General features: G+C 35.2%; 1 protein-coding gene and 1 long non-coding RNA gene across 7 annotated transcripts in view; one reads left to right on the top strand and one right to left on the bottom strand.

The window, feature by feature from the left end:
* Positions 1 to 18,260, bottom strand: part of LOC121040697 (uncharacterized) — a 168,734-nt gene that overhangs the window by 85,643 nt on the left and 64,831 nt on the right. The window lies entirely within an intron of this gene.
* PTPRQ (protein tyrosine phosphatase receptor type Q) overlaps positions 1 to 18,260 on the top strand; it is a 227,369-nt gene that overhangs the window by 168,610 nt on the left and 40,499 nt on the right. For all 3 annotated transcript variants that reach the window (XM_040491337.1, XM_040491338.1, XM_040491339.1), the window contains 3 exons: positions 38 to 111; positions 9,690 to 9,789; positions 12,303 to 12,431. In XM_040491337.1, the coding sequence (XP_040347271.1) occupies positions 38 to 111; positions 9,690 to 9,789; positions 12,303 to 12,431 (303 nt within the window). The remainder of the gene's footprint in view (positions 1 to 37; positions 112 to 9,689; positions 9,790 to 12,302; positions 12,432 to 18,260) is intronic.

Here is an 18,260-nt window from a genome sequence, read left to right as displayed (position 1 = left end):
TGCAAATTGTTGGTTTTTAATTTTTTTTATTTCATAGATTTAAATTTAGAGCCACCAATGTTATGGGACAATTTACTGATTCTGATTATTCTGATCCCGTTAAGACTTTAGGTAAGATATATTTTGTAATTTAATTTCACTGATAATCTCAACATGCTAATCACAGTTGTAACATTCATTAGCGAATATATTAATCCATGACTAATTTTCTCAAGTATAAATTCACTTCAAGGTTAATTAGCCTTTCAAAGGAAAAAATAGCATTTGTGATATTGTTTTAAGTGATGTATGATCCATCTATTCAAATCTGGACATAGATTTTAATATGGTATTGTTTCTATGCTGATGTATACTAACCTTATACTAAGCAAGTATTTACTTGATTGTTTAATATACAATCTTATATGTAAAACATTTTTACTTAATAAAAAAGAAAAAGATTTATGGAAATTTTCTTGAAATAATCCTAAAAACTAGAAAATTACCAGCCATTTTAAATTTTATTTTCATTCTAACCAAGTCTTTCATGAGTTGTTTTCTATTATATCCATGTAATCAGGACTGAATAAAACATAAGTACAATTTAGTCAAATGCAAGTATTCGCCTCCTCCCTTCTCCTCCTTCTCCTCCTCCTCCTCCTCCTCCTCCTCCTCCTCCTTCTCCTCCTCCTCCTTCTCCTCCTCCTCCTTCTCCTCCACTCCTCCTCCCCCTCACCTCCTCTCCTCCTCCTTCTTCACCATTATCATCTTGTAGGCTCTTTGTGTGTACTAACTGATGGACTCTTCATGACTGTCTTTTAATTTACATCAGTAGTTTTCAACCAGAGTGATTTTATTCTCCAGGGGATATGTAGCAATGGCTGTAGCCACTTTTGGTGGTTACAATTATGGGTCCAAGCTACTGGCATCTAGTGGGCAGAGGCCAGGGAAGCTACTGAACATCCTACATTGCATAGCATAGCCCCTTCAGCAAAGAATTATTTAGTGCATAATGTCAGTAGTGCTGAGATTGAGAGAAGCTGTTCAGTACTAATTTTAGCTCCATTATATAGGTGAGGAAACCAAGGTTCAGATTATGTAATTAAATGACTCTGCCAGGATTCTAGCACAGATCCCATAACCATTACAGTACAAATACAGGATTTAGACCTAGATTCAAATCTTGACTCTGCTACTTGAGAAAATAACTTTTATAAACCTTAGTTTCCTTATTTAGAAAATGATGGTGATAGTCCCCCTTCAGATTTAAATAAAATAGCATATGTAAAGATATTACTATTTCACAGTAAAAAATTTTTAATAGCTTCTTTTCAGATCAGTTATAATCAACGATTTTTAAAATATACTTTTTTAGGAGATCTTGTTTCCTTAGGATTTCTCTAAGTACATCACAACCCCTATTTTCTCTGTGTTAAGCTCTGAGAATGTGGACCGCTGTGTGTCATTCAGATCCATAACATAATACGAGCTACAACAGATTTCAGTGCGAGTTGTGGCTGGAAGAAGTTAGATTTTTTCCCATCATTTTCAGTTAGAAATTCTTATCCAGTTATGGAACATTAATTGTCTAAAATGCCAGCTTCCACAGCCTCTACTTATTTAAGGCAATTTTGAACCTTGAAGATACAAAGAAGGGGCTCATGATTTGCTCTATAGATGTTTTTAGAGGAATGACTTGAATTTCTTTGGCTATCCTGTCTAATTCCATGAAATGAATGGCTTGATTAATTTACCAAGTAATTAAATCATTTTACAATTGGCTGACAAGCCTGTGGTTTTGAAATTGTGTGGAGTATTTCTTCATTGGAGAGGTGAATTTATCACACCCTGTCATCACCACAGTGAAGTAAATGTCTTGATGGCATCAGCATAATTTGTTAGGTTATAGCATTCAGAAACTGTTTCCACCACCAAATGGGGATTCTGGTGTGTGTACTGATGGAAGAGAAAAGACATAGACAAAGCGGATAGCTCATGTGTCTCAGGGAGATGACATTTTGTAGGAGCAGCACTAAAGAGATTACCTTGCTCTGTAGTTTGTCATGTACCTTGTCTCTCATAGATGGCTGGTTTCATGCAGATTATTGATGTGAGGATACATTCAGTCAGTTATCTGAGAGACGAAGTTACGACATCCAGGGTAATCGGAATGAAAAGGGGGAAAGTCAAGTCTCAGAAACCATGTTGTGCAGGGATACGATTCCTCACATTCTGCCAAATGGCTTCCCTCCGGCCAAGGCTGGGCCTCATCTAGTACTTTGGCTGCAGGTAGTCTCAAGGTGCTCCTCAGTGATGCTCTTCTTTTTCTTCCTTTCTCTCACAGCCAATGCAGTGGAATAAAATCATTAATTCTAAAAGGTAGCAGAAATATACCATCAGTTCTCTGGTTCTTTGAAATCATGACTGTCTCCTCCCTAAGTCATCCAGGTGCTAATGTTTGTGTGCCTTGGTAACAGCAGGAGTCAAAAGGGAATGTAAGATATGGAACAGAAGGCAGAGCACAGGAGCCTGGCAAGGTTAGCGAAGGAAGCACTGCTGAAACATAGATTGGACGTATAAGGTAGAAAACCATTGGGTGTTCCATGCATCTATGCTCAAATTTTACAAAGTGCATATATTATTTATAGACCAGAGACATAAGGACAGGCTGCTCCTTAGAGTTTCTCCCATGGACTCTCTTCTGATAAACAGTGGCTTTGTATTAGGCTTTATATTATGCTTATTCTGGGTTGAACACATAGAGTTCTACTATCTAGATAGTCATTTATAGTTAGCAAAAGAGCAACAAACAGGAGTGGAGAAGATGACTAGGAGTACAACACTGAGTTGTGGTGAAAGGAGATGTTCAGATTTGAAGTATGGAGTGTATCATTAGGGCAGAATTCCTCAATGTCTAGACAAGTAGCCCAGTCATTTGGCTGGTTAATGGATTTACTACCATCAATTTCTGCCCTGACATTTTATCTGGCTATTGGATCTTGGGGTTCTGTGGATATCAGATTAACCTTGATGGGTCAGGCACCAAAGAGTACCCTCCAGAAATGGATCTTGTCCGTGATTTGACACTAATAAAAGGCCATGGAGTCATAAGAGTTTTTGGAAAAAGAACATTGCCAAGGAAGATATAGTAGAAGGACTCAAAAAGGAAATAAATTTGACCATTCCTACAGTGGTCAATGGCAAGAATAGTTTTGTGCCTGTGAGAATGGGAGCAAGCAAATAGTAAAATGCATTTGTATAATACCCTGTCGTCATCATAAGATTACAAAGGATGTTTGTGTCCTTGTTTCTCTCAAATATACCATGGATTGGAATAGATGATACCATTTACAACAGGTTAGAGGCTCCCAACATTCCTAACAAGTCTGCTGAGGACTTATGTGTGGATGTGATCTCAGACTTCAGTGAAGGAAGTGAAGGTACCATCTAGGTCATCAAACTACCAGTGGATACACATTTGTTCACCAGTATTGAACATAGCACAGGCAGTGATCTCCAGGCTAAGTTACCTATCAGTAAATCCTTCGGGATTTAAAAGCCTTCACAAGGCTGTCTTTTTAAGTTAGTGCAGAGTAAACATTTCTGTCATATTTGATAGTGGTTGCGCCTCTTAGAGATACAATTATTTGGAAGTTAAAATTAGGGGCAAAAGAATCACCACAGACTGATGAACTAAAAGGTTTAAGTTTAGTGAAAAGGGTTAACAAAAGTACAAATGAGAAGGGGCCAAGCAGGGCTTTGTTGAATAAGGATGAATGTGTGGAAGAGGAGTTGGTACTTAGGGAAGTCTTTATGGGTAGTAACAAACAAGGGAAATGACATATGCCATTATTTTAATCCTAAAGAAATACCTACAACTTACTTGATTTTGATTTCACTCAGCAGTGAGCATTAACATTTTTATTAACAAAATTCGTAAGAATCCTTCTTAAACTCTTTTTTAAAATCCTCTTTAGGCACATCAGTTTATGGAAACTGCTCATAGGCAATGTTTTGATTACAAGGTTTAATTATAGAAGATTCCTGTGATTTAAAAAGCAGACACTCCTTTCTGCACCTTACAGGGCTTCATTAAAGCTGAACAAGATGAAACCTTAAACCCCATGGCAAAGGCACTCTATGATTGTTTTCTTTTGTCATACTACTTCTCATTTAATTACTGTGCTAACAATGAGAAGTTCCAATATGCTCACTTAGAAACAGAAATAGGGAGTCTCTATGTATTTTTTTTTTTTTTTTTTGCAGCAAAAGGATCACTTGTTCCCAAGACACCAGGAGAATGAAGAAAGGTTTATGATGTTAACAAGGCACTGGTAATGTGGTGCTGAACCTCATAAACTTTGCAGTCAGTCAGACATATTTTGGGCAGTATAGGGATATATTAAATTTATGTGACCTTGGGTCAGTTACTTAACAAATTAACTTCTGAAATCTTCATTCCAAAATGAGAATAATAATACCTCCCTCATAAGCTAACTGGAAGATTAAATCAGATGAATGAATGGATGAATGAATACAAAATGTTTATTAATAAAGATAATTGTGTATTTATATGCCAAGGCTTTTATGAGGGTTTTTATGCATAACCCCACATATTCTTCACAAAACTATTAACATAACTTCCTATTTATAGGTATCCTCAATTGATTGGTAAGAAATCTGAAAATGGGTTTTTAAGCAACTTGCCCGCCCAAGGTTTCAGAGGTCGGACATGACAGTGCCAGCCTTTAGACCCAGGCAGCTGGACTCAAGCCAGTGCTGTGCTTGTAACCGCTGTATACAGTGTCTGGAAATCTCTAAGTGTCCAAAGGGTTGCAATTGTGTTACTCTTGGAGCTTTTTCTGTTCCCACGGACTTCCTGTCCTTGCCTTACCATTTTCTCTTTGCAACATTTTTAATTACTTCCAGCTGTTTTCTTTTCATCTTCTTGTGTTAGCTTTTGGAGATTAGCATTCACACATGAGTATGCTTTATTTTTGCACATAAAGATACAAAAATTCTTTTTGTTTTTTTAAACAAGGAATAAATCACTTTTCTCTACACCCTGGAAACCACTGTTTATTATCTACTTTTAATATTTTGCCAAACTTATGCATGAAAATAATATGTCTTGGGTATTTTAACTTACATCTCTTCAATTATGAAATTGAGTGACTTTTAATACATTGTCTGTGCAGTTCTTGAATATCTTGGATGGTTAGTACTGCTCAAAAGAGAAGAAGAGATCCTTATACTTAAGTTCTAAGAATTTATTTTAAGATTAATAATAATTTTAAGATCTTTCACATGACATACCTCTATATCAAGAGGAAGATATGTCCTATGAATTACTCATGTAATTCAAGCTTCTTCTTAGAGTTATAAAACTGGCTTAAGTCAGATCTATCAGCTGAGTTTAAATAATGATAATTTCAATCAAAAATACTTATGAAAAATAGTGATTTATAATTATGATTGCTTACTTACAGCAGTACATTTTATTATGCAGATAAAACAATTTAAGGTGAACTTTTGTAGGATTTTAAGTCTATTCAGGAAATGACTTCTGCTTATTACAAAAAGAATCATGTTTATATTTTCACGTGAAGAATTCAATTTTCTGTGGAAGGATCTGGAGACATGCTTTCATTTTGTGCAGTAATGTTCTGTAGGTATATGCATACCAGTGAATCAGAGTTTGTACTGGACAGCCATGGTACACTTTGTCCTTTCCTACTAGTACATTTGTAATACGTGTGCCCAAAGGATTACATATTGTTTATTAATACATTATATGTCATTTCCTCACTTCACTTGGCTAGCGCTTTGAAATGGTAATCCAATCTCAAACACTTCTTTGTGGTCTATGAAATCATTTTTTTCCCCCACTGGCTTCTGAAGACCAGTGATTCAGTATTACCTGATACAGATTATTCTTTGTTCATCTTCATATGTTTCCTTTCCCAAGCATATTCAATTAGAGTCAGAATGTGAAAATTCATAAAAAGAAGCCATTCATATGTTAATATATTAAAAAGAGGTATCTAAAATACTTTATGAGCTACATGCTGCTGTACAGTCTCCTCAACTTAGCTGGAGATGCTAGATGACCATGAAACTCTGGTAACTGTTTTTAAGATTCAGTGTTCATTCGAATCTACCATGTAAAATAGCCACAGGAACCCTTTCCTGTTGTTAACATTTTATAAGCACCAGTCCAGGGAAAAAAGGTGAAACACTAATCCTTGCATACTATACAGATAGCTAACCTATTTTATTTTGTCACTTAACTTTAATACTTTTTACAGTAAAATTATAAATTATAACTCATATAACTTAAAGTTGGTTATAATTATAATTAATAATTACTTAAAAGTAAATGGTAAATACCTTGTATGTTCTTATTTGGTTCAATGCTGATCTTCAAACTGAAAATTTTCAGTATCTATTTCAAAACCAATATTTATATTCATAAGTAAATTTATCAAGTATTTATTGAGCATTTACTATGTATCTGGTACTAGTCTCAGAACGTGGAATACAGTTTTGAATAAAACAAAGACTCCTGTCCTTAGGGAACTTTACATTATGGACAGATAATGAACCATGAGGATAATAAATAAATGTATTATAAGATATATTAAAGTGTTATGAGGGCAATGGAGAAAAGAAAAAGTAGAACTGAGTACAGAGGATATAGAAGGGGAAAGGCTGAAGTGAGGAAGTTGTAAGTTTCCATTTTAAATACGATGATGTCTTAGTCTGCTTAGGCTACCATAACAAAATACCATAGGCTTAAACAACAGAAATCTTTCTCACAGACGCTAGAAATCTAAGAACTGAGTTCCAAGTCAATTTGTTATGTGGTGGGAGCTCTCTTCCTGGCTGGCAGGAGGCCTCCTTCTTGTTGTTTTCATATGGCTTTTCTCCAGTACATGCGCACAGAGGGAGAGAGCTAGCTTTCTGGTGTCCTTTCTTATAAGAACACTAGGTTTATTGGATTAGGGCCCAACCCTTATGGCCTCATTTAATGTTAATGACTTCCTTACTCCAAGTACAGTCACACTGAGAGGTTAGGGCTTCAACATATGAATTTTGGGGGACACATCCATTCAGTACAAAGGAAGCAGTCAGTGTAGGCTTCTTTGAGATGGTGATATTTGAGCAAACCTCTGAAGCTTATGAATGGGTACTCAGATATGCAAGGGAAATATCTTTCTAAGCACAGGAGTAAGCTGGTGCAAAAACCCTCTGACCTGGTATGTTCCAAGAACAGTAAGTAGACCAGTTTGGCTTCAGTGGAGTTAAGGTGGAGATGGAAGTGGAAGTCAGAATGATAACAGGGAATCAGGGAGTTAATGAAGGAAGGACCAGATCACAGAGGCCACTGGAAGGACTGTGGCTTTTCCTTGTGAGAGATGAGGAGGATTTTAGGTAGAAAGGTAATGTTTAAAAGGATTACTACTCCTGCTATATTGAAAATAGATGGGAAGAGAACAAGGATGGATACAAGAAGGCTTGTTAGGTGTCTATACAATAATGTATGCAAAACAAGATGCTGATCTGGCTCAGAATACAAGCAGCAAAGGGGATAGGAGAGATGAATACAGCTACACAAAGTTTTGAACAGTATAATGAACCCCCAAATACTCACTATTTGAATGTAATAATTTTTAACATTTTGTCATATTTGTTTTATTTATGCATTTGATTTTTAATTTTTAGTATTTTAAAGTAAATTACAGAAAACATGATGTTCCGCTATTTATTGTTTCCCTAATAAGTATATTTCTATTATATTGTCACAGCTAAATAAAAAATGATAAATCCTTGATATTATATAATATGATATGCACTTTCACATCATCCTCAGATTTTTTTCTCATACTATGTTTGAATCAGGATCCAAAAAGAGGTTCATACGTTATTTTCTATTGTTGTGACTCTTAATCTCTTTCCTTCTTCCTCTTATTTCCTCCATGTCACAGACACATTAAGGCAACCAGATAGATTGCTCTAAAGGAGGTCCCATATTCTGAATTTGTCTGATTGCTTTCTCTTGGTGTGATTTAATCTTTTCCTCCTTCCTCTACTTTCTTATAAATTAGAAATAAAATCTAAAAGTTTGAATATTCACAATTAACATTTTTGGCAAGGACATTTTGCAGGTGTTTCTGCCTAGATTCAAATACCTCTCTTCAGGAGGTGTATAATATCTGGTTGTCTCATTTCAATGACGTTAGAATTGATCAGTGAGTTTAGTTGTAGTGACAACATGATCCTTCATTGGAAAGTTATTTTTCCCCTTTGTTATAACTAGCAAATAGTCTATAGGATGATAGTTCAGCATCCTGTTCATATCCAGTTCCCTAACAACCTTCCTCCTACTCATTAAGGATACATTTATGATTGTTACCTAAATCAATTATTTTATTAGGAGTGAAAAACTAATTTCTAATTATATTATTCCTTCCACACTTACTAAACTGAACTCTCTTGTAAAGAGGAGCCTTATTGCCTTAACTAGAACTTTTTTTTTAATTCATAAAATACAGTCCATCTGAGAAAGTTAGGGGGGAAATGCTTAATTTTTCCTTTTAAAGTATGGAAATGGTAGTCTAGCTATAACCAGTGTTTACAAGTTAAAATATTTTTGTATATTTTTTATTTCTCTTTCATTGAATAATATTAGAACTTGTGGATTTTTATATATTGAATCTATTTCCACCAATTTCAGCTTTTATTCATTATAAAATTTAAATTGTTTCTTCTTTGGCCAGTAGGAACTTCTGCAAGATGATCTTTCATTCTTTCCGTACCATTAGCCTTTGATAGCTTCTTAGCTTTCTTGCCCCACTAGATGTCCCAAATTCCTTTTGTTTTCTAACCACACTTTGGGATTACTACCTCTCCAAATTCCCCTCATTTCTTTTTTTTTAATGTTTGGTTTTTTTTTTTTTTTTTTGATAGAGTGAGACAGAGTGCCAGTGGAGGGAGCAGCAGAAAGAGAGGGAGACACAGACTCTAAAGCAGACTCCAGGCTCTGAGCTGTCAGCACAGAGCCTGATGCAGGGCTTGAACTCATGAACCATGAGATCATGGCCTGAGCTGAAGTTAGACGCTTAACCAACTGAGCCACCCAAGCGCCCCAGCCCCTTATTTCTTTTAATGAAAAGTGTATGTGTTTTGAAGGTACAAGCAACAAGATTTCCTCAGATATTGTGGATATGTTCTATGAGAGGAAGAGTCAAGGATAACTACAAAGTTTTTGGACTGAGCAACTAGATCAGTGAGGTTGCCATCAACTAAGAGGTAGAAAGATTACAGTTGAAAGGAAGGAATTATAGGAGTTCAGCTTTGAATATTGATTTTGAAATTTTAATTACATTTCTAAAGATGTATATTGGCAATTGCATATTCATGTCTGGAGTTCAACAGATAGCAACTAAGTAGTCATCATCATATAGATGAAAATTAAAACCGTGAGGCAGCAATGGGCTCACTGAGGTGGTAAGTTTAGATGGAAAAAAGAAGAGGTCCGAGGTCTGAGCCCAAGATTTAGAAGATCTGGGAGAAGTGGAACAATCACAGTTGTACACTTTATTAGCATTCTTGAGAAACATTCCAAGAAAATATATTTCTGTGTTTTGAGACCCAAATAATATTTCATAATTATAATTAATAATAATGTTATACTTCTTGCTCTTCAGGTGAAGGACTTTCAGAAAGAACTGTAGAAATTATTCTTTCAGTCACTTTGTGCATCCTTTCAATCATTCTTCTTGGAACAGCTATTTTTGCATTTGCAAGGTAAGATTTATTTGTACTCTCATTCCTAAGATGCTTATGGACATTATTCAGTCATAGTCCAATCAGGAGACAGAAGCCCCAATAGTTACTAGAATGGGGAATATTTAATAAAAAAAATTGCTAACTTGTAGAAGTAGTTAATTGTCATAAGGGGTAAAAGAACTCTAAAGGCTCCAGAAATAGCAAGCTGCTCTCTCAAGGCTGAGGAAGAATGGACAGTAAAAGAACTAAGAATTAGAAGAAGTCTCACTCCAAAGTTTGACATGGAATGTCTACCACAGGCACATACAGCCTATCACCTATCAGTGGGCAGAGAAATATGACAGAGGGAGGGGCTGGAGCTGTTCTACTGAAGCTAACGATCATTGATGGAGAGTAGACAGTCTGGAATTGGTCTGTAGAAACAGCTCACTCTTGCTGGATGACGTGGGTGGCTGAGCTACTTGGAATCATTTACCAATGGGAAGAGTCTGCACTTAGGAGGCAGCTAGCACTCACAGAGGTGGGCTGCTGGGCTTCCACAATGAATAATGATAATGCAGACCTGGAACACACCAGGGAAGTATCTCCCTGTCCCTCTTGCCTTGAAGGTCACTCTAGTATTCTCAATTGATAAAGCTTAACATCCCACCGGCTGGCAAAGGGGATGTATTAGGGTGTGGAGCCTAGCTTCAATATCACAAAGCAGGACAAAGAAAGGCAGGTTTAAAACTAAGAGACAATAAAGTGATAACAAAAAAAGCAGAAGGTGCCAGGACTTTTGTGTATTTAAAAATAATTTACAACTATGATAGATTTAACGAAATATATTTTAATCAAATCTAACTTTTAAACTATACAGAAGAGATCATTTTTACATGATCTCTTTTGAGATCATGACATTTAAAGACGTCCATCTTCCTTACATGGTGAGCCCCTTTTTCCTGTTTACTTTACCAATGAGTCTGTGCTACATTTTCCAAGGGCCCCTTTAAATTCTCAGTATTAGCCTCCTAATTCCCTTGCCATTTACAGGGCCTCAGGGGAAATCTTAGTTATGGTCCTAAAATCCAGCCTTAAAGTAGATTGCTGAGTTAAAGGGCCCTTACATTTGCAAAAATAACCATGACACTAATTTCCTAAGTAGCTTAATAGGCCCTGTTTTTATTTTACCTGAAGAATGTTGTCCTGTATTCTGAATTCCCATCATCTGTTTCACCTTGAACCTGTCAAATCATCATTTTGATGGCTAATTTGAAGAACTCTTGAAAAAAAATTTTTTTTTCTTACACTGCATACTGTTCTCAGAGTCAGCCAGAAGATGGTGAGAGAAAGTCATTATTCTAGTTTTAGAGACATATAATTTGTATAAGATATCTTCCTTCCAATATGAATATGGCCAAGGCATACCCCTCAGGGACATGCTTTGGTCACATTCATATTGTTTCCTTGCTCTAAAATCCCTGATTTTTCATTTCCTTACAGGATGAACTCCTTATGTGGGCAAGAAATACTCCCCTCTTACTTACTCTACAAATTCCCAACATACTTCTCTTTGGCCAACTAGGTCTGTTCTCACCAGAACATTCCTTAGGCTTTTATAGAACTCTGCTTTTGTTCCATCAACCAGAAATGTGCTTCTTCCTCCTTCTCATTCTGGAGCATTCAAATCAAATCTCACTTTTTTACTTCCTAACAATACTAATAGTTGTCATATGAATTGTAATTTGGATTTTTTCTTTTTATGCTTTTTCTACACTTAGATCTTGCCTCTCAACTAAATTGTAATGTTCTTGAGCATAAGAACCATATTTTATACTTTCTATACCATCCTTAATACATAACACGCAATAAAAAAATGTTTGAAATGTGATAGATATAATAGTATCACTAGTAACACACCATACTGTGTCAAAGAAGGATAAGCATGGAAAGGGTGTAAAATGATAGGGCCTTGATTAGATTCTCAGATTCATGTGACTTTTATTTTTGAACCTGAGTTTTCTAAATGTAAAGATAACAATATATGCTTTCAATATTTGTGTAAAAAGCCAATGAGACAATTCAAAACATATTTCCATGCATTTTCCTGCATGTAGAAATGTTTCACATATATAAAAACAATGGGACATTGTCTTTTAGTATTGGTGATGATAGCAATGAGCTATTTCCACTTTGGCACACTTTCTTTTTATGACAAATCTTTGAGACAGCTAGAGAGAGGAAAAACAAGCACACAACATTGGTTTCATTTGCTCTATATTTTAAATTTGCCAACGACCAAAGCCTTGATCAACTAATGCTCATCAAAATTTGAAATTTCACCAAAGAAACATGTTAAAGCAATATGGTAGAATAGGTTTATGGAATTAAAGCAAGAAAAAGAAGTTGAGTAGGTATAAATTTGCAACATATTCAGAGAAATGACCCCAACAAAGAAATTATTTGACTAATATCTTAAAAAAGAAAACAAAACCTAAGTTTATATGCTTTCTATGATACTTCCTTTTTGGACTTTACTATACTTATTTTAGAATTCGACAGAAGCAGAAAGAAGGTGGCACATATTCTCCTCGGGATGCAGAAATTATTGACACTAAATTCAAGCTGGATCAGCTCATCACAGTGGCAGACCTGGAACTGAAGGGCGAGAGATTAACGCGGTGAGCACACTCCACTCCTCTTGGCGAACAGTGGTTCAGAGGGCCTGGAGCCATGACCCTATTCTGACCTATGCTTGTTGGAAGTGTTTGTGGGGCTCCTATTTACACAGGTCATAGAGATCTTCTTTCAAAGGGTGACCTCCATCTTCTGCACACTTCTCACTGGTGTTCGGAGAATCACTTAATCTTCCTTATGCTTTGAGTTCAATATGAACCTTGGACTATAATATTCAACCAAGCTTTCTTTTTCTTTCTTTTTTTTTTTTTTGTCCTGAAACAAATATTTTTACACATTAAGCCTTTAAAATTATGTTTAATAATTTACTTCATATGATTTCTTTTTATGGGTTTTCTGGAGGTATCCATATTTTTAATCACAGTTTTAAATAAATTTGTAACTACTTGATACTATTTATATCATATTTATAAAAGCCTTTCTCATAGCTCTTTTTTTTAGTGTAAAATTACATTAAAAGTCCAACTTGTGTATTAACACTTTATATTTTAAATCTCTTAGTATTTAAAAATTAAATACAAAGTAAAAATTACCTTTGGAAGCAAAAGTGTGCCATCGGTATGTATTGGAAATACTAAAGTGTTTAATTTTAGAGTTTTTTAAATCCTTTTAAAATCATTAAAAAATATTCTAAATGTTGGCACATTTGAAAAATGTGTCCATTAAGATAATTCATCAAATTCTTAATAAAAACTGTCATCAGGTTATTATAACAAGTTTAGATCCAATATTTTGTGATGTATGTAAGCACATTATAGTTGTTTCAAAGTATATGCACAACACTTCTGTACTTTAAAAAATTAATATTAACTGTTGAAATATGTCATCAAAGCTTTTGAGCTCAGAAAGGAATTGTTTATAGTTGTGATTTAGCAAAGCCGGTCTTTACCAAATAGATTGACTTTGAAAGAATATTTCCAGCATGTCTAAAAATATCTAATATGTGCTATAGTGGGAAGTGCCATGTGATAAGCAGGGCCCTTCCAAATACTCCAAGATGAAAGCTATTCAGTATTATCACTAAATTAGAAGGAAATCTGATTTGTTAAAGAGAAAAACTCACTTCTTTATATTTAGGTATTTACCTTTGTTTATATTCTAATAAAGGTTGTATCTATGGATGCAACAAAATGGATAGTGCTCCAAAGAACATGTGTAAGATGGTTATATATTACCTAGGACATAGTTTTCCACATAAGAAATGTTACATATAAAAGATCAAGAGGTCCTCAGGGTAATCTGCCAAAGTTAAGCCACATCGTAGGAGTAATAGAGCATTCCAGTATTAGGCTATATCTCGGTGCTAAAAGGGTCATCCTTCATGGTAAAAAGAAATTTCTTCTCCTTTCCCTGGGGAGCCAACTGAATTTCTATTGAATTTCTATTTCCCCAACTCCCTTTCTGTACCACTTTCTCAAATTTTTGTGCCCCCTCTACAGACCTCATTCCCTTCTACACCCAAAAGTACCAGGGATAAAACATCAACTCTCTCAGTGCAATTAATTTTAGTTGTTTAAACAATTTAGTTGAGTCTGTTCATAATAAAATGTGAACTTCTAAGTATCTAAACACTTCTAAGGCCTTTTTTTAAAAGAATCTTCATTGATCTCCCAATAGTCCTTAGGATGTAGAGCTTTAGGACATATGACATAATAAAGTGAAAAAAGTCAGTCAGTATTAAAGTATTCTTGATGAAGGAGGTTACCATTCTAGGCAGGCTATGGTGAGGTTAGATCCCCTAAGCTCTGTGTGTTTTTACAGCTTGCCCTTTCCTGCACTTCTGAACACAGCTATTATCTAAACGCTGTAGGATTTTTTTTTTTTTCTTAACAGTGTTTGTCATGGCAGCTAAAGGGAAAGGTGGATAAGGACTGCATAGATTGTTTATTATTGGGTTTTTATAAATTAGGGGCCGCCTTACTTAACCTTGACTCCTAATTATTTGTTTTCCTGTTCCCATGTTTATTTACATATATGTGGCTTTATTTGTAAATTGAGGTAGAAGTGTCTTTCAAGTATATTTCAAATAATTTTTCTTTACTTTTGCACATAGAAAATTCATATATTGCCCCCAGTAATAGCATAGTTGGAAACTTTAGTTTCTGTGCTTTTTCCTTTCTCATTTTTTGTTACGATTCTAGCATTACTGACTATAAAACATTCTTATTTGTAATTTCAATGGCACATAATAATATCCTTTGCTTGATTTATTGCAGAAATTTATTAAAATAGCTAGCAAGTTGTTTGAGTATTAACTCTTCATTACAGAGATCTGTCTCCAGCTTTACTATTTATTGAAGGTTTTTCATTTAATAAGATCACTAATACATTAGATATGAAGTCTAAAAAAATGGTAACTAACAAATCCATAATTAGTCATGTGTACATATACAAGGGATCGTCCTGTGAAGCTCTAAAGCTCTTCACTTGTCTTTGAGGTGCTGGAAGATCTAAATCTATTCAAAGTCATACAGGTCATGAGAGTAGAGCCAAAGAGACAGTATATTCTGAGACTAAAGAATCAGAGCGTTTGAGTTCATTTGTAAATTGTTGAATAACTTATGTCATATGTCTGTGTTATTTGCAGCAAAGAACTTAGATGATTTCCTTTAAATCTACCCAGCTAACATATACTGTTTCTACCTTTGGCTTAGACATGGTCTTTCCCCTCCAACCTGCCCACTCTCTTCTAGCTGGCTGGACAAGCAGTTTTCTTCAGTGTCATATGTCTTGACATGTCCATAAGAGAAATGATAAAAGAAGAATATCTAATCAAAATATTAAGTTTAGGGATTATCTAGTTGACAAAAGGTCATTATGATGCTTGTACTAAATCTTGTCAAGGACTTTTTTGTAGTTAAGAAAGTATTTATTTTATGACACATGCCTGCATATGTATTTATTTTATGATACATGACTGCATATGTATTTACATGTTGAGATTCATCCTGTAATTTTTGTATGTGCAAACTCTCATTATTTAGTTATATTCTACATTGTTGCACAAAGAATCTGAAGAAGAATTCTGGCACATTATACTTTTTCTTTGTGAAGGAAAATGAATCTCAAAAAATGATTTAGTACTCTGTAACTCCATGAGAACATTCAGGATAGGCCAAGATAATGTTTTAAATTCCTATTTGGAATGATAATTATATCGTTTCCTCATGCACATTTTATATTTAAGTTGAGACGATGCTAGATGTATTTCTTAGGAAGAGTATCTAATATTTTGGGCTCATCTATTCCATATTTACCAGATTAGAAAATGACCCTCGGGGTTTGTTATTTGTAAGCAAATGAACAAAACATTTTGTGATGGCTCCTTTGAAACACAGCCATTTAGCCCGTGAAGGTGAGAAAAGTTTCTCGGAGGAGATATTGGCGAGATCAGCAAACATTCAGGTGAAGCAGACCTGAATCTTCAAGATTGCAGAGACCAGCTGGTCCTGTGACTTACTTTAACTAATTTCACTGCAGTACAAACTCCTTTTCCAAGAGGGTTATAACACTTAAAATTAAACAACCCACCAGAATGTTCACAAGTATTTTATTGACACTCAATTTCTTCCAGGCCTCAACTGTTCCCCCCCAATTGTGTGCATCATTCCATATTAATTGTCTTGCCTGTTTTACTTGAGTGAATGTAATGGTGCATTAATTAGACTCAAGGTCCAATCATGAGTGGAATTAAAATTCTAACAAAATAAAGCAAACAACTGAATTGCTACTTTAAGAGTATCTTTCTTTTTTCCATAACTTTAAAAATATGCGTTGAATTTTTGTTACATGTATATGTCTTCAGGAAGCTTACCATTTAAAAGAATTCTATGAATGTGCTTTGTAAACTGTAAATCAGAATACATTTGGAATTGTATTGTTATTTACAATCTTTATACAAATTATCACTTCAACCTACTTTCACACAGAGGGTTTGCTAACATAATAATGGCTACTGCTTATGAGCAATTCCTATGTGTTAAATTCTGTGTGTAATGATCTCACTTAACTCTTTCCTTTGTGGTGGGTACTTTTAATCCCATTTTACAAATGAAAAACAAAAGATATTTAGAGAATTTAAGTAACTGTCCAAAGTCATAGATCTAGTAAATAAGAGAGCCATGATGCTAGCCTGGGTTTGTTTGATTTGCAGGTTATCAAGGTACGCCTGTATCTGTGTGTGTGTGTGTGTGTGTGTGTGTGTGTGTGTGTGAACTCTGAAGCGTACTAGATGAGATCAATATTACCCCTATTAAAAAAACAAGGCCCCATGGTATCCTTCTTCAAGCAGTTTTCCTATGCAGAGAAATGATTCTAAGGGAAGACCTGCTTCTTTCAAATTATTTGTCCGTTAGTGATAAAGGGCAAAGGAGTGATGGCATTTTAGTCTAAGTTCAAACTTGCAGAAGCTAAAAATTCTTTAATAGTCCAAGTCTTACTGTCCTTCAATAAGAATACATAATATTTGACTGATATATGAAACTCTATGTAAAATTGTTAGCATTTTAATTGCCATCAGTTCTTTGACAGACTCTGGTCATTAATTTTTCTTCTATCTGAAACCATTTTGCAAACAATGGCAAAAATACATGAATCCAGATAAGAAATGTCTGACCATGTGAATTCAGGACAAGAGATGTCCTGAAGTGGAATGAAGCTCAAGACAGTTAATGCTCATGTGCTGGTGGCAGCAAAAACTAATCCAGTGTGTTCGTGTACTAAATAAACAATGAATGTTTACTTCCAGATATTCTTCATTTTTCTTTAGACGCAAGGAGATTTTTGTCATCCAGTAAGTTACTATGGTGGTGCAGAGCTCTGTTGTGATTGTTTTCATCTTGTCAGCTGGTGTGCTCTATATTTTTAAATGTATTATACTGAGCATTTGGTTGTTTAATGTGCTATTTTTTCCAAAGCCAAAGGAAAAAAAAAGCCCTATGCTTTCTAGGTACAATATATCCTCTATAATTTGCATGCTATTGATATGGTGAAGTTAACCTTATCAAAATGCACATTGACTCGTAATGTGCATGTCCTGAGAATTTGCTGTGTTCTCATGTTGTGTTAGCTTTGATAGTAAAATAGGTTTTCACCTAGATTTCTGCACATGCATCTTGTGTTATTATTACCATGATACAAAGCTGAGTTCTCCATCTGACAGATGGAGTCTGGGTCCACACTTCACACAAGCTCATTTCGACTACTGCAGGTGGCAATCTGTAAAGACCAAGACGATGAAATTTTCCATTCTGTGCCTCTGGGGCATACACAGGGTGGCATATTTCATGGAATCTGTACTTCAGCCCTAACCAATGGGTAGCCAACTGTGCATGCTTTCAGGCACTCCTCTGATGCTTGGAAATGCCATTTGTAGGCTAGCACAAAACTTGCTTTATGCATTCTGAGGGTAGCATAGCAAAATGTCAGTATTACCAGGGACTCCAGCAACTGATCGAGTGCCCCAGAGATAACCAGTTTGTTCAGGCAAAGAATATGAATGGAGGCAAAGAACAAAAATGCATTTGATTTCAAAATCCCAAATCTATTACAGAGGAATCAGTCCCCATGAACCACAAGCCTGGATGGGGCCAAGGCTCCTGACATTCTCATTGATCATGAATAGTACTCAGCATGATTAAAACAGTGGAATCCAGGACTATTTCTACTCTAATCATATTCAGCATTTTGGAATCATAGGTAACCTTGTTTTACTTCATATAAACTAATTGCCAAGTTCCCACTGACAGAATTAAAATAGTTTTATAAAAATACGTTTTCCTCAAAGGACCTGCATGATCAGATTCAGTTGTCAA

Source organism: Herpailurus yagouaroundi, unplaced genomic scaffold (assembly GCF_014898765.1).
Source record: "Herpailurus yagouaroundi ecotype Mexico unplaced genomic scaffold, PumYag 182, whole genome shotgun sequence".
Taxonomy (NCBI): Eukaryota; Metazoa; Chordata; class Mammalia; order Carnivora; family Felidae; genus Herpailurus; species Herpailurus yagouaroundi.
Note: the sequence above shows the minus strand (reverse complement) of the source record. Positions and strands in the feature narration are given on the sequence as shown.